General features: G+C 37.3%; 4 protein-coding genes across 9 annotated transcripts; 1 reads left to right on the top strand and 3 right to left on the bottom strand.

Annotated features, from left to right (window-relative positions):
• Positions 1–631: 631 nt before the first annotated feature.
• LOC132188147 (appr-1-p processing enzyme family protein) lies at positions 632–3,996 on the bottom strand. Of its 2 annotated transcripts, XM_059602548.2 has the most exons (8): positions 3,927–3,996; positions 3,478–3,769; positions 3,024–3,072; positions 2,377–2,479; positions 1,778–1,873; positions 1,616–1,690; positions 1,134–1,203; positions 632–984 (listed from the first exon to the last, which is right to left on the bottom strand). In XM_059602548.2, exons 2-8 carry the CDS (start codon positions 3,616–3,618, stop codon positions 910–912), a joined length of 609 nt encoding a protein of 202 aa, XP_059458531.2. In that variant the 5' UTR covers positions 3,619–3,769; positions 3,927–3,996; the 3' UTR covers positions 632–909. The 2 variants fall into 2 exon arrangements, with proteins under 2 accessions (XP_059458531.2, XP_088373519.1); XM_088517393.1 differs by lacking the exon at positions 3,927–3,996 and having other exon boundaries at positions 3,478–3,909.
• A 52-nt stretch (positions 3,997–4,048) lies between these two features.
• On the top strand, positions 4,049–9,885 carry LOC132186596 (TLC ATP/ADP transporter). 4 transcript variants are annotated; one of them, XM_059600576.2, is made up of 13 exons: positions 4,049–4,159; positions 4,276–4,440; positions 5,379–5,477; positions 5,584–5,718; positions 5,830–5,898; positions 5,972–6,068; positions 6,194–6,305; positions 6,958–7,168; positions 7,685–7,798; positions 8,244–8,375; positions 8,738–8,818; positions 9,099–9,215; positions 9,680–9,885. In XM_059600576.2, the coding sequence occupies exons 1-13, from the start codon at positions 4,049–4,051 to the stop codon at positions 9,764–9,766; spliced, it is 1,530 nt and encodes a 509-aa protein (XP_059456559.2). In that variant the 3' UTR covers positions 9,767–9,885. The 4 variants fall into 4 exon arrangements, 2 of the variants coding, with proteins under 2 accessions (XP_059456559.2, XP_088373518.1); XR_009440761.1 differs by lacking the exons at positions 9,099–9,215; positions 9,680–9,885 and adding an exon at positions 8,441–8,611 and having other exon boundaries at positions 8,244–8,342; XR_009440760.2 differs by lacking the exons at positions 9,099–9,215; positions 9,680–9,885 and adding an exon at positions 8,497–8,611.
• A 326-nt stretch (positions 9,886–10,211) lies between these two features.
• Positions 10,212–14,049, bottom strand: LSF2 (dual specificity protein phosphatase (DsPTP1) family protein). Of its 2 annotated transcripts, none has more exons than XR_009440800.2 (5): positions 13,741–14,049; positions 12,582–12,787; positions 12,060–12,230; positions 11,345–11,779; positions 10,212–10,574 (listed from the first exon to the last, which is right to left on the bottom strand). XR_009440800.2 is itself a non-coding variant. In XM_059601347.2 (5 exons), the coding sequence occupies exons 1-4, from the start codon at positions 14,009–14,011 to the stop codon at positions 11,576–11,578; spliced, it is 852 nt and encodes a 283-aa protein (XP_059457330.1). In that variant the 5' UTR covers positions 14,012–14,049; the 3' UTR covers positions 10,212–10,574; positions 11,568–11,575. The 2 variants fall into 2 exon arrangements, 1 of the variants encoding a protein (XP_059457330.1); XM_059601347.2 differs by having other exon boundaries at positions 11,568–11,779.
• Positions 14,050–15,862: 1,813 nt separating this feature from the next.
• On the bottom strand, positions 15,863–18,030 carry AZG1 (AZA-guanine resistant1). The gene has a single exon (XM_059601013.2). The coding sequence runs from the start codon at positions 17,815–17,817 to the stop codon at positions 16,084–16,086; it is 1,734 nt and encodes a 577-aa protein (XP_059456996.2). The 5' UTR covers positions 17,818–18,030; the 3' UTR covers positions 15,863–16,083.
• Positions 18,031–19,492: the final 1,462 nt, after the last annotated feature.

Genomic DNA, 19,492 nt, shown 5'->3' with positions numbered 1-19,492 from the left:
ACATAGTATGAAATACTATATCGGGTGTATTGAATAATTTCTTGTTTAGTGGGAAGCCATTCATTTACACAACAATGATGGAAGAAGAAGAAATTTAAGAGATATGGGCATTTATGCACAAAATGGTGAGATGGAAGGAAATACCCTGCAAAGGGGTATGTATTGGGTTCAAATTCAATGACAGAAAGTCACAGATTGAATAGGCAAGACCACAGAAATCTGAAGGCAAGACCAAAGAGAAGGGCTGCCAACCCTTTAACAGTTGAGTAGGCAAGAATACGGAATTCTGAAGCCAGAAAGGGATTGATTAGTATTTCAAGTTCATAGTCAAATGGGAACTTTATAGTTGGTTGTGACTGTTTATGGCCGTGAAAAGGATGTTTTACATGAAAGGAAGCTATGCCAGTCATGTCTATATGATATTGATATTGTACTACTCTTTTCGGATTTTTTAATAGCTGTATGCATTTGGTGCTTGTTTTCAAAATGCCAAGGTCAATGCCTGGAAAGATTTTATATATGACACCACATGTCGCAGATTGAATTGTCCAGGTCAAATTATAGATTGTACTGAACATTTCAGAACTGAATCTGCACTTATGCTAGGGAAGAAAAGTTACACAATGATACATAAAAGCATAAAAAGCATGTTTTCCTAGTATTAGATGCACATAACAGGCGCATTATGGTCATGGAAGTTCAACTAGCATTCAAACGGGTTTCATTTACAGGGACAGGACAAATGATACATAACAGAATAGCAAGCACCAGCATAATCCATATTTCCCAAAGAAAGGTCACCTTCTCTAAAGTAATACTTCCACACACAAGCCACCATCAACTTCAAATTAGAACAGTGGTGCATATAGATATACACTTAATTTTCCCATAGCTAGCTGGTAGAATAGACTAATCTTTCAATGCTTCATTTGCCTTGTTCAACCACTCATTGTAAACATCTGGCGAGAACAGAACAAAGTGAACCTGCAAAGAATGCATCATATAAATGGCACCAAGTATCCAAGAAGGTTCTATTCATAAGAATGATATATTTGTAAGGAGCAACAAACTTTTTCCACATAAAACAAAGTAAAGAAATTGGAAACATGAGGCAAAAAATAAACATTGAATACCTCTTTAAAGTCAGTTCGAAACTCTTTAACTGTAGATATAGCGATCATTGCGGCTTCATCATAGGGGTATCTGCAAGAATATCATAAGGAATAGAAAGATAAGATGAACTTGTCATACATTTCTTAAGGACATTTAACAAGGAAAATTAGAATATATAAAAGACCTCAGTCATTTATAAATTCTGTAGAGCAAATAATTGTCATAATGTTTGTGTCGTCAAAATTATGAAGAACATGGGAGTTTTCCTAATGTGACTGGTTAGAAATCAATTAAAAGCACATTAAACTATGATTGTAGTCACTTTGAAAGGCCGTAATTTTATGAGTCAGCCCATATCACGCAGGTGAATGAATTCTCCATTGGGCAACATATGTTACAATTCGATACAAGCAACCAAGAAGATAAGGTGTCCATGTAATTTATACAAAATATGTGCAATCCAAGGAAAGGAACACCATGTTAAGTTCAGTTTTCAACTTACCCATATACACCACAAGATATGGCAGTAAATGCAATATATTGAATGTTATGGTCTTTGGCAACAATCAAGCTGTTCCTGTATCGTTTTGGCAAGAAGAAATCACATTTAGAAACGAAATATAAAACTTCTAACTAAAATTGCAGCAAAATACACCATAACTACCTGTATGCACTTCTCAGAGAGGCTTGAGGGTTGCTATCACCATTGTAGATGGGCCCGACAGTGTGGATTACATGAGACGCAGGCAAGTTAAAACCTCTGCATAGTAACAAGATGTCAGTATATTGATGCTTGCTGCTAATGTTAAAGGTTAAAATATGATTTTGATCTCTAAACTATGTACCAGATGAGAACCAGATGAAGATGATACAGATCAACCTCTTCTTCTTGTGCCAAAGATCATACCATTTATTTAAGTAACTAGAGCTATATCCCTTTTCAATGTCCGTTCAAAAGTCCTTATATGTTTCCCTGTCCTTTCAAGACCCCAAGAAATGACAAATTTCTTTTTATTTCCTTATAGAAACACATACACGATTCATCAATATAATAACCACAATGATGGGATTATCACATGGCTGCGTTTTTTCAGAAGAAAACACACTATGCGAAATTATCCCACCTAATAAGGTTAACATGGTTGCCTTTTTCTTAACTAAATTGACACTTTCAATATTTCAAGAGTGAAATTACATCCAACTTTCTAAGATAATTGAATTATACCATAAGTCAAAAGCAAATCTTAAACTAGAACAGCTTACGGAGTAATCCTTGCTTCTCCCGTGGGGCAACGAACTCCAGGCCTGACTTCTGGAACATTATAACAGGCTTGTAGGAGGTCTGGCCCAGCAGCCTTATGTATAGCTGAAAAGAAAAGGAAATGAAAAGATCAAAGTTACGGTTACTTTTACTACAATACTACGATCTCAAGTGTTTCATATTGGTTAAGTGGAATATTAATCATGTGTAAATAAGCTCGTGAGCACCATCTCCTTACAAGCGGTTTTCAAGGATGAGTTCTAACTAAGGTTTATTACAATTGTTATCAAAGCAGACACCATGTTACGGGTTCAAGTCGCTAAGTAGGCAACCTATAAGCTGGATTAACATGTCTTAACATGATGTATGAACATAGTATTAAGTTATTAAATATTGATAAATAAGTGAATTTGCCAAAAAGAAGAAGGCTACCACCAGATCAATATTGATAGAATGAGCCATCGTGGATGTCAGATTTGGAAGCGTTGTGAACGGTTTTGATCACAAATATCTCATATTGGTTAAATACAATCTTACCCATGTGTATATAAGCTCTAGGGGATCCTCCCCTTACAAATCGGTTTTCAAGGTGAGTGCTAGCTAAGGATTGTTACATACAACAAATAACAGATGAGATCGTGTGAATTACCTCCATCTGCACCACCACCTCCAAGCATTCGCTCATTTGCTGGATTAACCTGCAGAATAAGTCCATCAAAAGGAAGAATATGCCCTGGAACTCATACTAGTTGATAATTCATTACAAACAAGAAACTATATCAAAATAAAGTTAAAAACTTTCAGAACCCCGAATTATTGAATTAGCAAACAACAGCACCCAGTGAGGTACACTGACCTACACTGGATGATGGGGTACACATAATCTGAACTGAATCAATCAGCTAACCAAATATTAATTTAATCAAAATCCCCACCGAGGCTCATTTTCATATAATAGAATCATAAATAAAAAGTCCCTAGAAATCCTCCATTAGGTCGTCTTACTCTTGAGATCATTAAGAAAAGATGATTATCATTTCCACGACACAAAGAAAATACCCAAAAGAAAACACACGCAGAGAGAGAGAGAGAGAGGCACTGACTATGGCATCGGTGGAGCCGTCGACGAACCACCGGGTGATGTCCCCCTTCTGGATAACGAGCGAGCTGGAAGGAGACAGCGGGAAGCGAATCACGCCGTCTCCTCCATTGGATATTGTTGAAACCCCACTAGCACTAGCCATTGATGGCGGTGAAGGCGGAGAAGAAAGTTTCAGGAGGGTTCCAAGATGACGATGATAGTGGAGTCTTCTTCTAGGGACAGGGTTTGGAATCCAAGTGGCAGATTGTCTGATGAGGACTTCAGAACGAGCTAAGACTAGCGCTTTAGCTCCTCTGCAGCACGTGCCAATCATCGATGGTTGGTTTGGTCACAGTAGGAGAAAATGTGACGGGCAGGAATGGATGGTTTGTGGCTTGTGCGTGTGATGTCTACGTGTGAGACGCTTATTTGTAGAGAGTGAATTAAAAAAAAAAAAAAAAAAAAGCCAACCTTTGACCTTGGAGCTGGAGAATTGGCGAGTTCTCGTATACTGTGACTCTGTGAGCAACAGAACTCAAAAATCCTCCCTTCCTCCCTTTGAGGTTTGGATAGATCAGTGACAAACAAAGACGATGATGAACCTGATAAGTAGGCCTCGCTTGGATGCGATCCTCTCCACTTTCGTTACAGTGCACCCTCACGAGACCTCCGCGTTGCTCCACTCCTCCTCCTGCTTCTTCTTCGTAAGCCCGACCTCCACACTGATTCTTCCTCTCACCGATTTTAGCTTTATCAAGATTTCATTTTTCTTATTTCACTCAACTGGGTCTGTTTTTTTTTTTTTTTTTTCAACCGTTAGATCTTGAGCGCGTATTTCGTGGTGCTTCCATTGCGGGATGAGGGTGCCATCTCTTTGGGCCTATCGAACCTACCGGGTCTCTTTGTGGGTTCCTTGGTGCTAACTTTGATTGCTGCGCCTCTTTCCACTCTCATTTTCTCTTTGCCTCACCTTTCCAAAGGCAAGGTATGTATGAATTCACTGTATATGAGATACCCAGATTCGTTTTTTCATGTGTATGAAGTTCTTAGCTTAGTCTTTTGATTGACTACTGATGTTTTGCCATAAATTGACCTCAGGTTCAGTTTGGAATGAATTATATGGTTCTGTATATCTTTTTATGTTACTTATATATGATGTCGGTGAGTGAATATGGGATGTACATTGATTATCCTGAGGTTGATGATGAAGAAGGGGACTATGATATTTGGTGGGCTATAATAATGTTAGCTTGGGAATGGTCAAATGATACTTTTTTGGTATTGTCATATTCAAGTAATTATGAGTTATGTCGTGGGCAATGCAAAGTATTATAGCAGAACACGACTAGCATTCTCATGCGCAATGTTGTGGTTTCAATGGGTAAAACTGGTGATTGCAATGTCTATAATATATATATTTTGGTTTTTCTGAGGATTAACTATGCTTATATGTTTATCTTTACTGCATTTGGGCTATTTCAAGTCAATTTCAGGGCTTTCCAAAACTGATAAACAATGAGTGATTTACCTACCTCAACCTCTTAACTACGAGAAAGTGACCTTTTTTTTCTTGATCGGTAAACTACAAGAAAGTGACTTAAGCTCTGTTGACATGTATAGGTAGGTATATTACGTGGGATGAATTAGTCAGTCACTGCTCTTATCTTCTTTGGTGTGTTCATCTTGAATCCTGATTGTAAGGGCATGTAGTCTGGTTAATTCATTGATTACCTAGAATACTTGCGCATTTGTTTCACAATGGTACTTGAGCGACACTCATTTTTTTAGGGGTTCAACTAATGCTTAATCAAATTCACCTACAACCTACAATGTTGTTGTTGTTGTTGTTTTTTTTTTTTTTTTGTAATTTTATGTTATGCTCCTTTACGTATCGTCCTGTAATGGTGCTTCTTGAAATTTCAGGCTTTGGTTTTGATACACAGGTTTTTTAGTGTATCACTTGTTGTATTCTTCATTCTGTGGCTTTCATCGTCGGCTGAATATTCAGTATCCACATTGAAGGTAAAATGAGAATCTCATGAGTAGATAAATGCTTCTGATTTGGGCTGCTATTGACTCAAAAAATTTAATTCATTTATGTTAAATTGGTCCCTTTTTCCTTGTACAGGATTCAATGGCTACATCCTCCACTACAAAAGAGGATCAAAAGGTTGACATTAACCAAGCCAGTTCTACATATTCTGTAGATTGGGATAACCACGGATGGTGTTATATGTTAGTGAGGATTGGATTCTTCCTTTGGGTATGAACTTATCTTATTATTTTTTTTAAGGTTTATTTGTGATTTGTTTTACTATCAAATGTCATTATTTCCAAAATTTACGTTGTGATAGGAATTTTTGCTTCTTTGAAGGTTGCTCTGCTTAATCTAATTACAATTTCTTCAACTTGGGCAAGAGTAATTGATGTGATGGACAGTGAGGTCCGTTTTCTTTCATATGATATATGATAACGAGTACAGATTTTAGGTACATATTTGACTTGTCTGTATTCAGTCAGGTTCAAGATTGTTTGGGTTCATTGGTGCTGGTGCCACACTTGGCCAGCTTTTTGGGTCATTGTTTGCCACAGGAATGGCTCGTTTGGGGCCATGTAAGTTTTTTTGTTCAGTTGCTTGGATATTGTAAATTGCATTTTTCTTATTTTTCCTTTTTTTTTTTTTTTTTTTTTTTTTTTTTAAGTGGTGGGTTTCTAACCCATGGATTGATTTCTTGCAGTTCTACTTTTATTTGCTGCTTTGTTAATGGAATTTGCTGCACAGTCATCAAAAGGGATAAACCAGGATGTGACCCATGACTCCAGTCTTCCTGAGGAATTATCTCCCATCAGGTTAGCCACATTTTCATATTTTTATAGGCATAAGTCTCTATAAATAATGCTTTATTGGAACTTGGAGATAATAGTGAAATTCTCATGGTTGTATTCATCCTTGTTCTTTTCTTCTTTCCTTTTTCATTTATTTGCTTCTTTTTTTTTTTTTTGGGTGGGGGGGGTGTGTGTGGATCAGTTTACTGATCTTCAGAGCAGTTGCATGCTGAAACTAAATGCTTTGGGAATTGCAAACAAATCCATAAATTCTGTTGCAACTTTGTGATAAATGTGTAGTCATGCGCATTAATGAGCTATAAGCTTCTGGATCTTAAGGTCCTACATTGTCATATATTTGATGTAATTTCATGTCTTTGCAGGGTGTATCATTTCCAACTTGTCATGAGAAAAGCCAATAAATAATAACAAACTTAGATTTTGAAATGTGATGTCAAAAATATATCTGATTTGGTTCAAACTTCGAAAAAATCACTTAATAAGAGTTTAACAATCTTGAAAATCTATTTGCCAATGTGTAGTTTACGTAAGCTTTATGTAATCATGTTGATCATAACTGTGTAAAAAAACCCTTTAACTCGGAAGCACTACGGGTGGGATTTGGGATGTAGGGGCAAACCTCATATTTATTGACTTGGTTTCTTTTGATTTCTAGAGAAACTGATCCTGATCAACAAAGTCAGTCTGATGGGCAGACTGCAAGCACTCTCAAAAGTTGTTCTCCCAAGTCGTCTACTTCCATGGCAAAGCCTCAGCTTTGGGCTGCCTTAGATGGATTCCGGCTTATTTTGTCATCAACTTATTTGTTGTACATGTCTTTGTTCCTGTGGCTGAGTGCAGTTGTCTCTTCATTCTTCTATTTTCAAGTAAGTTAATCCTCTTTCGAAGACATGCACTTTTATTTCAAAATCAGCCTCTCAATATATTTTGTACGATTTGACTAACAGGGAAAGTCATGCATGTGCTTATGAAGCCTATGTATAATAATATTTTTATTTTTGCCTTCTTTACCTCCCTCCAATTCTCAAGAAGAATGGCTTTTTTCATGTAATTCTATTTAAGCCAACTTTGTAATCTTCTCATTCTTTTAGGGACCACGCAGATTGATCTCCTCATTTCCATTTATATTAATCAATAAAGCTTAAGTTCCTTGAATACCAATTACTTATCCAAAAAATAATTGGTATTCATTCCCAAAAATTATAAAAGCTAGCATGTATTGTAGAGGTTTTATTTGCAGTGCTTAATTTGTACTTGGGAATTATGGCTTGGTTGAGTTAGTTTGCTGTGCTTAGTTTCATCAATCATCATTGTTCCTGTGTGTTATTAATTCAATTTTGTATCCTCTTTAAGCTGAAGTTTGCCTTTTTCGGCTACTGCAGAAAGTGACTGTAATTGCCACAACTGTTACTAGCTCTGTTGGCAGAAGAAGATTGTTTGCCCAGATAAATAGCTTCATTGCTGTTTTTATCCTTGCTGGACAACTAACCTTGACGGTATGCTATGTCAAAGATTGACTTTTTGCAGTCTGTTTGATGTTATATCATGTTGTTACAACAAAGAAAATGATATATACTGTCTAGAGCGTGTAGATCCTTGACTCTCTAGATGATTTCCGCTAATGATTCTAACCAAAATATTTTGTATGGTAAAATCTAGATGGTCCCTGTATTCTGCTGCAGTTTGAATTCTTCTGGGTTAATGCATTCTTGAGTCCCTGCTGTTAGTTTTGAATCAAGAGCAGCATACTTGGAAACCTTGTAGTTTCATGTATCCACTTCCTTTGCAAATTTTGCAGTGATGATAAACATAATTAAGTTGGTCTTTTTCATTGAATATTTAAGCATGGGAAAATTTTCTGACATTATAGTAATTTTGTTTATTCAATGTAATTCATTTTTAGTAACTTGTGTTTAAGTTGCTTTTACTGGTCAAGTACAGGGGCGCATTCTTACTGTTGCTGGGGTTACTACAGCTATTTGCTCTGCTCCATTTGTTTCCTTCTTGAATTTGGTTGCTATTGCTGTTTGGCCAACTTGGGTAGTCATTGCTGTTTCCGAGACCTTGCGAAAGGTTTGTTTCCTATAAATGCCAGATCTGTGTCATTCTTCTTATACCATGTTTTGCTCATCATGCAGGCATCCCTTTGTTTTACTGATGATTAAATTTACTTTCCACTTTTACCTTCGCAAAGTGGAATTCTGTTGGGCTTAGGAAGAAAGACAGCTGAAGTTGAAGGTTGATATAGGATAAGTAATGCTATTTAGGAAACTGTTATACGACTGCCACACAACCCTTGTAAAAAAAAAGTAAGAGTTAATTTTCGTTGCCAGTCATTCTAGGTAAATGGCAGTTGTATAACAATATGCTAAATAGCATTAGTCTTATAAGATTGTGAAGTGGGTTTTATAGTTTGCAACGATAATATTGTGCAGGTTGTTACTTATGTTGTGACCAGGCCCGGAAGAGAACTCCTATTTACTGTTGTCTCACAGGATGAGAAATACAAAGCTAAGGCATGACTCCCTTTTTTTCCTGAATATATTTTAATGTATGTTTTAATTTTTTGCACAGAAATGCAGTTGCAGCTGGTTATGAATGTTCAAATTTCAAACTCTTCCTCAAGTTGAGATAGGGCTTTGATCTTAAGCAATATATATACAAGCATGTGCATGCACTCACACACACACAATGTTTCATTGGCTATTTTCTACTGCAATAATTGGGTACCACACACAAATAAGGTGAATCCAAAAACTCATTAGAACACTTCTCTGATAATTCATGCTACTGCAGGTATGCATAGATGTATTCATTCAAAGACTTGGAGATGCTACAGCAGCAGGGATGTACAAGCTACTTTTCAGCACTCTCAATGGCAGAACATCCACTGTCTCAATCTTTGCCCTGCCTGTATGTATATATATGACTTCCCCTTTTTCTTCTGTGTTCCTCTTTGCCTTTTGGTTTGGATAAAACAAACCCTAATTCGTTGGTTATTGATACAAGAGACCTGCGGTCACTGTTTTGAACCTTGTTTTTGTCCTTACTAAATGGTGTCACTTCCTATATATTTGGCTCTTGTTTAGCTCAAAATGTGAGGTTTAAAAAATAACGATTTCAAAACGTGCAATTTAAAAATGCAGTTGAACTTTTGTGTAAAATCACAATTTGCCCTTCAAAATTGTGTTGACATTTTAAAAAAAAAGACACTCCTAACGAGACACTTTTTGCGATTTTGTTTAAAAGCGGACTTTTGGCCTACGAAATTGCAGTGCAAAACGGACTTCTTTATATGTAATGCATATGCTTCTTTCATGAATTTTTATTTTCAGCAAGAATTTTGATGCTATGCTACTTCGTATGAACTACACCAGGTATGTTTATTGTGGATAGTCACAGCATTCCATTTAGGACGTCGCCAACAACAGCTTGCCAAGCTCCGGACAGTCTCGACTTCCTAAAATTTTGTAAATATAAAACATATGTTGGTTGCAGAATTGTGATGGTCGCCACTCCAAGACATGCCATGCGTGTACGATACTGCTGATTTGCACCATCTAATGCACTCTCCATTCATGCATCCACTTGTGCTTTAATACGACGGAATTTGGTCAAATAATAAAACCGGTGATTGGGTTAACTGTTAAATCAAAACTAATGACCTGAATATTGATAAGTTTACCAAGTTTAGTTTCACATTAACACGGTGAAAAAACCCTTTCAAGATTATGAAGAAATAACAATTTTTTTTTTTAATATATAAGCGGACCCAAGTACATGAGGTAAGAAGGCATTAACTTCCATACCAAACCTTGCAATGAAGAAGAAAATGATCTACAAACCACCCGATATTCCTCTTCTACATACAGCACCTATCAATTGTAATGACATGCGATTTCCTATATATGAGCTTTTCAAGAAAAGTTGAAATGTATTCTGGTTAAACTCATTGTAGCAATGCATCAAACTGTTCAGATTCACAGGTATAGGCGCTATGATTTCCAGTCTGATGATAAAATCTCATAAAACTGGAAAAGTTTATACTACAAATTTATTTGCTACGAATAGATATATTACTTTTAAATCATATATACAACTTCTAGGCTATATTCTAAGTTCTTTTTCAAGAAGGATAGTAAAGCATTCTTGTCAGGCCCCCAGCTCTGAGCACAGCCATGAAGTTGCATACCCTCCTATTCCCTGTACGGCTGTACCAGCTTGATGGTTCATAATCGTTGAAACGTCTGGAATTTCTAATGACATGGATACCTGCATCAAAATGGTTTCAAAAATATCAACAACCCATATGGTTGGAAATTGTATGCCAAGCTCATGACTATGTTTTTGAATGAAAATAACTACTTCATTTGGCTTGGCATCTGGTAGAAAGATGACTCAGTTAACTCAAAAGATGAAAAGAAGTAGAAGAACATTTCTTTCTCAAGTTTGTGCAATGAATAGTGTAGAGACCATACTCTTTACATTGGCTTTTGTACTTGTTATAGCCAAGATATACTATTGTTGGCATATATAAGATCTAGCAACGATGCACATTCCAAGAGATTCTAAGACTAAGCTAAGAGAGCAGAAAGGCATCCCATCTGGAATTATGAGCCTAAATATTGGCTTGACAACTGGGTCATGTGCAGTCAGTCATGCTTAATATTTGAGAAAGTCCCTCTGGAATTAAACTAGGAGTTTTGCGTGGGTCTCTGTAATTAAATTAGGGGGTTGGACTGACTGGGAAGCAGGGTCCTTCTTCCTAATATTTCCTATGGTGGTCGTGAATTGAATAAAAAATAAGAATGGGAGGGTGATTCGAGGAACCTTGAGCCTCCAAGCAAACTAAAAAGAGTGTAGAATAATTCTCTGATCCTTTATTTCTTCAAGCAACAGGCTAGATAGCCTTATAACGTCTCCAAGATAAAGATGAACTACTACTGCACTTAATCTTAAATAACAATAATAATAATCATCTTAGTTTGAATACTGATACTAATGAGGATAATATCCCCTTATTTGCTATTGTTCATCCTTACTTAGAATCCTAATTGATGTTGGCCGTTGCATGCTTGCCTGGAAGATTCCTCATCCATTACTAACACTTTGCTGAATACTGTTACGTAACTGTTTGCATGATTTACAGGGTATCTTGACATCCATGAAGCTTGTTCAATATCCGAGGCCCAAGGCTTTTAGCAACTTAACTAAATTTCAGATTAGGCTCAGAGCAATTTGAATTTCAAAAGAAGGAATACTTACCTAGGTGCTCAACTTCCACGTAGGGAACGAACACGGTCTTGTATCAAATTCCTCTCCCAATCTGCTATACCCTCAAACGCATTTTCTGTAAGGTTCTCAAAGGGCTCTTTCCATGGATCATTCTTAGCCAGATCATAAGTAGCTCCACGTATTGCACTTCTATTGGGTCCACAAGGTCTCTTTGAAGTTAGCGTATCATATGCTTTATTCAGCTGTCACATAACCACAAATCAAAGAATGTTGCAAAATTCAAATTGTTTATCTAAGAAACCAGTGGAACATTTCAGTAACTCGGTTAAACAGTCCTGCTTCAAAATTCAAAGCAGTATATGCAACAGTTTAAACTTAACCCATCTAAATGCTAAGTTGTCAAAAGTTTAGAAATTGCTGGTTTTTCCAAAAATTGTAAAGGAATGGATATGGAGATTATGCGTGGATTTTTCAAGGAAAGGTATAATGACATACAAAAGACTTAAAGAGTTAAGGACTCACATTCATGCCACAGAACCAGAACATGTAAGCAATTGCAACAGCCGGGGCCCTTCCTAATCCAGCTGTGCAGTGCACATAAACTTTTCCTTTTCCCTCAGAAATGGCCCATTCCAATGATGAAACAGCTTTAGGTAATCCACTTCGCAACGAATCCGGATCAAAATCTCTTGCCTACAATTCATAGACAAATGCTCCAAGGCAAATACCCAAAAGGACCAGAAATCTCTCAATGTAATTGATTAATCAATATATTTACTTCAGCTTATACTTGAAAAACCTAACAAACCACTTGCCTGGAAGATTTTCCAGTTTCAAGCACAAATTTTCTCCAAACTTCATATTCACAATTACATCTAGTGCATAGAAATTGTTGATGGAAAGTAGAAACTAATCATCACACATCGAAGTCGATCAAGAAATAATGGATGTTAGTCAGCAAGGTGGGACCTTCTACAGGTTATACCAAAACAAATTGGATCTATTGTATGTTAAATAGCAGTGCTAAAAGAAAATTTTACTCACAGGCCTCCTCATGTGACGGATTCCAAGTTCTCGACATCTTTTAATTATTGATTGCAAGTCAATTCCCCAATATTCAACGTCCTTGTCCTGCTGCAAGTTCAGAATATATGCCACATTCTCTTCCTTTTTTAGGTGATCTATATCTTCAGGTTTCTGAGGCTGGGAGCCCACTATCAGATTATTAGTTATCAGAGTATAGTTCATGCCTGCACATAAACCAGTTAGGAAGTCTGAGTAAATAATGTGGTACTTCCTTTCTTTATTTGAAATGTTACTTTGAATAATCTATCCACATTACCATTTATATCAAAGGCATAATCCATATCCCATAATTCCCCTTTTCCCCAAATCCTTGTCCAGTTAGCTCCCACAAATAGATCCCAGAATCTCTTCTATCAACAAAGTTCAGCAAAATGGCAATGCTTGTTGAGACATATATGAATCATATGATTACTTTATATATGAATAAATACGATCCTATCCTAAGTTGTTCAAACAGTCAAAAACCCTTTCTTTTGGATAAATACGATCCAATCCTAATTTGTTCAAACAGTCGAAAACCCTTTCTCAAAAGAAAGAAAAGAGAAAGAAGAATTAATTCTTTGTTAAACAAGGAAAAAGAAAACCAAAAGGAATGCTCAATGCGGTACTTTTTCATTGGCACCTTTCCAAAAATTTTTCAAGGATAAATAAAAATACATTATCTTGTAAAACTGGCGCGACATGTACTAAAGCAGTTGCTCTTCTAGCATCTCCTGCATTTTTCATTGGTTAACCAAACCTTTTTTTTTTTTTTTTTTTTTTTTTTTTTTTGAAAAAGATAATTAACACCCATTATTTTTATTCACTTCTCTAAAAGGCATCGTTATCTTAAGGCACAATCATATTTTATGACTCAAGTTAAGATCACAAGTGCCCCGAACATCCGAGGATCCGAAAAGGGGAAAAAGAAACAAGAAAAAGATTTTCAGTCATGCAGATTCGAATTGGGATACTAAAAAAGACACGAATCAAACACCTTTACAAAAAAAAAAACCGATGAAACTAAACAATGTGAACAAAATCCCAAAACCCAATCTGCCATAATAGACCAAAATCCTGAATGCCAATTAGATATGACTTATTCAGAATAAATACTAGGGAGTAAAAGAGAGCTGACCAAGATCATGGTGATACTCATAAGGGTTCCTCATCATCTTCTTCATCGCAATGTTGTACTCGTCCATCTTGGTCTCGGAACTGTAGGGTCTACGGCTTGTGGCGTTCTGCTCAATCCCACTACTCTCAGTCCCAGGTAGCTTGCAATAAATCTTGCTCGATTTCAAGGCATTCCTCGAAGTAGACATTACAAAATTGCACACCCTCTTGTTCTCAATAGGAGCTATGAGGACTGAAGAAGAACAAAACCAAGCGTTACTGACACTTCCCATTGGAGCTTACACCTCGTCTTCTAAGCTACTTTCTTAACGTTGTTTCGTCGACTCTGGAGATTGGGTGCCTGGTTAGATATTATGTAAAGGAGACGAACCTTTTAGGCCCGTTGGGCCGCATCATAGACCAGCATCAAATTTGTGGGCCAAAACAGTGAGCAGAACCTTTTTCCCTTTGGGTTGTCTCCAGGATACAATCTACTACAAAAGAGAAACATTAGCTGTGGATTTTTCAGACTACGGTTCGTTTATTTTGGCGTAAGATATTTTTCGTATTTTTTGGTATTAGGTACAACAGAAAATAAATAATCAACAAAAAATATTTTTGGTTCAACAAAAAATCCTTTTTAATTTCTCGTATTTTCATTGGATTTGAATTGCTCAAATTTGTCAAGCAGTTCGTTTGACTCGTGTAATAGAAAATAGGGTTTTGATGGGGCTCATTTATTCGGGCAAATGAATCATATCGGAGTTCTCTTTCAATTATACCAATGTCTTAATATTATCTGAACCCGACATAAAGTATTTATAATTGACCTATATAATTTAATACTCATAGCTCGACATAATATAAACCCGACATATGAACACGACTTGACACTACGTGCTCCATTATTGTTAAGATCTGTCCTATCATCCATAAAAATATGACAAGTGCACAATGTTTATGTTGTCTTTGGTGGATCTAATGTTACATTGATGTTATAAAGAAGCTCAGAAAATGTTCCTTTAAAATGACACAGCAGCATGTTTCTTGTCAGATCAAAAGCAGGCAAGAATTTGTTCTCTAACCCACCCTCCTTTATCCTTTATCTTTCTCTGGCCAAATTAAAATGTTATCATCTATTAAACAGAATAATCATTCATGTCCGAAAGTTGTATGTGGCAAATATGAGGTAGCCACCCAAGCTTCTTGCAAAGTTTAATGTTCTCCCGTACCTGTTGAGATGTTTCAATTTGCTATTGGCTAAACTTAATTCCCCACTAATTCCCCACTAAACATTGCCTTCTTTGATACGATGTTTGTTACTCGTTGCACTCCCAAATCCATTAGGTGCCAAATTAGATTGTGGTCCTCTCAACCCACCCCCACCACGGGGCTAATTGTTTGTCTAAATTACAGTATGTTTAATTGTAATCGTGAGAAGTTCTTGGTGAATTTTACGTGTTCAAACAAATGCTCAAAAGTTTCTCGTAACTGTCTGCCTAATTATAAATAAAAGGAAGCACTTGAGGAAAAATTTGTGCAAAACAAATATAAATCTTTGAATATGGTCAGGTTGGGAAAAGTTCTCCCCCGCTAAAATATATAATAATTATACAAAAGAGACTCAAAACTCATCTTGACTAAGGACAAAGTACCTAGAAAAACAGCTGGAAAAATATTGCTTCACTTACCTACCATATTGAGAAGAAAAAGCGACTGGCGCAAATAAAGATCTACTAAGATCACCACAACCTTAAGTTTTCAAACATTTATAATATTTGTCATTTTCAATTAAGAAGCAAATACACAACATATATACATATTTTATGCAAAATATGAAAATGTGGGCAGTTATTAATCGCCATAGTTTTGTTTTTTAACTTTTAAAATTTTTTCTTTAAAAAGGCGCATTTTCACCCCTAGGTAAAAAGCACCAAGCTAAGCATGAATCCCTCTAAACTCGATCTGTCTTGCCATATATAAACTGCCCACGACATAATTGTAGAACAAATTTTAAAGTTCATATATAATTGATATAACTTGAAAATCCATCACCATCCACTTTAGTTAGTAAATTTAATTGTCAAACCATGATACATAAATAAAACAAAATTAGAAACCAATAGTCCAAGACTGGCCAACCTTTCTATTGCTTAGTCAAATTTAAAATCAAATGGTAGCAAAAAGAAGACAAAAAGTAAAAATGGGAAACTATAAAGAAGCACCGAAAGCTATATAAATGATATTTACATAATCTGACTATTCATATGAATCCATTTCTTCCAAATCTCCTAGCTACCACAACAATTGAAAAATGAACAAAAACGAAAATAAGAAAAGTAGACACAGTCACAATCCTAGATTCCTAAACTTCAAGCGCTTTTCCATTGCTATTATCATGTGCGTCATTGACTTCACGGCTCTGGCTCACGCCTTTTACCATTCCAAGTTTCACCAAAAGTTCATGCCCCCAATCCCATAGGTGCAAAACAATGTAACTCCCAATCCCACCGATAAGCCCATAAGCAATGGAATAAGTCAAAGGCATCAAAATCATCGTCAAGAAGGCTGGGATCGCCTGCCGCATATCGTTCCAGTCGATCTCCACTACTGATTTCATCATCATCACGCCTACTAAGATCAACGGCGGGCCCACCGCCCACGCTGGAATTGACGCCAGCAGCGGCGTGAAGAAAAACGCCAAGAAGAAGTATCCCGCCACAGTTAGCGCCGTCAGCCCTGTCCTTCCACCCTCCCTGATCCCCGTTGACGATTCGATAAACGCCGTCACCGGCGAGGTGCCCAGCAACGATCCCACCACAATTGACGTGGCGTCCGACATGAAAGCGAAGTATTGGCCCTCGAAGTCTCCGTTTTGGTCAACGAAACCGGCAAACCGGGCCATCGAATACAGGGTACCGGTTGTATCGAGTATGTCAACGTACAAAAACGTGATCAAGGCTTGCCAAAAAGAACCTTTACTGATATTCTTAAAGCTTAGCGCCCCAGCTGTACTCTTTATCGCATGCACATCAACTACCTTCTTGAAATACTGGTACGCCGAGTTGCCGGTATCGGTATTCGGAAACACCGTTACCTTGCTGTTACGGAACCACGAGACGGCCGTTACGAATATTATGCCGTAAATCATAGCACCCTTCACGTCTTTCACGAGGCAGTAAGCGATAATTACGAAACCGACGATACCGAGCCAAAATGTCGGGCTTTCCATGGTGTCTTGGAGGCAGTAAATACCGCCCGAGACGGTGCCTCCCGGGATTAAACTGACGGTTCCGTTAGCAGCGGTTATGACAGGGGCTAGCGACGCCCTAGAGCTAGCGGGGCAGGCTCCGAGTGTCACCAGAGTCGACGAACTGTACCCGATCAGCCCGATTCCTTCGTTGTTCTGTAACCCGATAAAGGCTAAGAAGAGACCGATACCGGCGGAGGAGCTGATTCGGACGGGTTTGGGGACGAGTTTCGCGAGTTTGGCACGAAACCCAATTGCGGAAATGGCCAAGAAGATTAGGCCTTCGATGAACACGGCCGCTAAGGCGCTCTGGTAGGAGACATTACCCGACCCGTGAAAACCGACGACGGTGTAGGCGAAATAGGCGTTGGTACCCATACCCGGAGCCAAGGCCAGAGGAAGGTTTGCAAAGGCACCCATTATCACACAGCCGATGAGAGACGATGCCACGGTGGCTACTATCAGATCCTTGCGTATTCTCTCGAGGCAGGCCTCGTAGCCCGGATTGACCGGGTTGAACTTGCAGGACTCGTCGGGCTGGATGACCTGGAGGTTGGAGCCGTTGCAGTTGGAGATTGAGACCGAGGAGTCGGAGCAGAGGGGGACGCAATCGGAGACAGAGCAGGTTCCGCCGGAGTCGGTGAGGATGGAGGCGTTCACGGCGAGGATGTAGGCCATGGTGAGGAAGGTGGCGGTGCCGGCTCGGAGCTCGGTGGTGAAGGTGGTGTTGCGCTCGGATAGCTTGAAGCGCTTGCCCACCCAACTGTTGCCCACGTGCGTGTTCAGCCGGGTCAGCGGCTTTGGGTTTGAGCGCTGGGAAGGTGGCGGCGGTGGCGTTTGAACCTCCATCACCACGTACAACAAACTCTGTTCTCTTAGCTTTTGTTCAAGAATCAAGCGTTATGCTTTGTGTATACTCTGTTCTGTTCTGTTGAATATAAGGAGCGGAATTAAAAAACAGTTTGACGCGGAGGGGAGATGCAAAAATAATGGCGTAAATATGATTAGTATTAATAAGGGGAGAGTTTTAGATTCTACCGAGGAAGGGAATTTATTTTTTATTTTATTTTTATAAGGCAAGGTATCTCAAGGATTCCAATTGGGTTATGATTCTATTTATTATTTTTTTTTTCTTTTTTTTTTTCACCTTTTCTAATTATCCAAGTCAAATGTGAACAACGACCAGCCAGGTTTGAAATGATAAGAATATAAGATCATTTTCTTTTTCTTCTCTTTTTTTTTTTTTTTTTTTTTTTTCAATAATAAACCGTTGAATGACGAATAACGAGAAAACTCATCCAATTAATAGGCAAGGAAAATTCTACTATTTTTATTTAGCATTTTTCTGATTTGTTAGTTATAATTAAATTTAATTATTTAATAACTAATGTGATTATGTGAGGTAAATTATCAAATAAGGATTTCCAAAAAATTTTCATCTTAGTAAATTCTAAGATTTTCATTTGATATTTATTTGTTGAAATAAATTTTTAGTTCCCTTCTGTATAAATTTATTTATAATTTGGGCAAAAAATTACTCAAAAATCCAGTCTCAATCTGAAAGTGGGGGAGGGGATGGTAACTGTTCCTTAATCACGTGTCACGTGGAACAACTTACATCACAGGAGGAGGCAGGAGTCCAAACTTATAACGCCAATGACTTTTTTAAGTAGCTCCATAAATATGACTTTTTTATTTACTTTTCTTCCGAGTTTTGAGAATATGATGGATTTGAGTGGGTGGCTGAAGATGCAAAATTGTAAATAGCAAGTTACATGATTGCTTTCGATTCCAGAAACTAGAGAGCTTTCGTGTGGAACACGTGGCATTGTTTTGCTTGCTTGGTTCCAACTCCCAACTTGAAATTAGCTTCCAACTTTGACTGCGAAGGCTGAGATGGAGACAACTCATATAGGAATGCATCGAGTTGACTTCCTCTTTGGAAATTTATTCAAAATGTTCACACATGAGAATAGCTATTTTTCTATTCTTCATTTAATTTATATATTTTTAAAAAATTTTCTACATATTTTTTTTAAAAAAAAATAAAAGAATAACAAGTCTTTTTGTACAAAAGTATTTATTTTTTTTTTTTTTTGACATGTCTACATAAAAAAAGAAAGAAGAAAAATTCAAATTAATAACCTCCACTTCATAAGGCATGATTCACAACCGAATCAACCGGTTGAATTAACAAAAATATTAGCAAACAATGCTTACGTTTCCTTAATTTTTTCAACATATATAAATATATTTATTTTCTACAAAAAGATGCGTGTCCCACGTTGGAAGGAAACAGCGGGCAGTCTACTTGGTTTCACACATGGCTTGGATGCAACAAACCCTTAACAATACCCTCTCTCAAAATACAAGTTGAATTTTTTTAGATTACTACCAGTATAAAGAATCTTTTGATTTCTTAAATTTCGATGCTTTATTTGTATTTGTTTAATAATATGAAAGTCAAACCCTCCCAATTGAGAACAGTTTCTCCCCTGCCCACCAAATTATATGCAATGAATTC

The sequence above is a fragment of the Corylus avellana genome, chromosome 6 (assembly GCF_965113065.1).
Source record: "Corylus avellana chromosome 6, dhCorAvel1.hap1.2, whole genome shotgun sequence".
Lineage (NCBI taxonomy): Eukaryota > Viridiplantae > Streptophyta > Magnoliopsida > Fagales > Betulaceae > Corylus > Corylus avellana.
The sequence above is the reverse complement of the archived record's forward strand: the minus strand, read 5'-3'. Positions and strand labels throughout refer to the sequence as shown.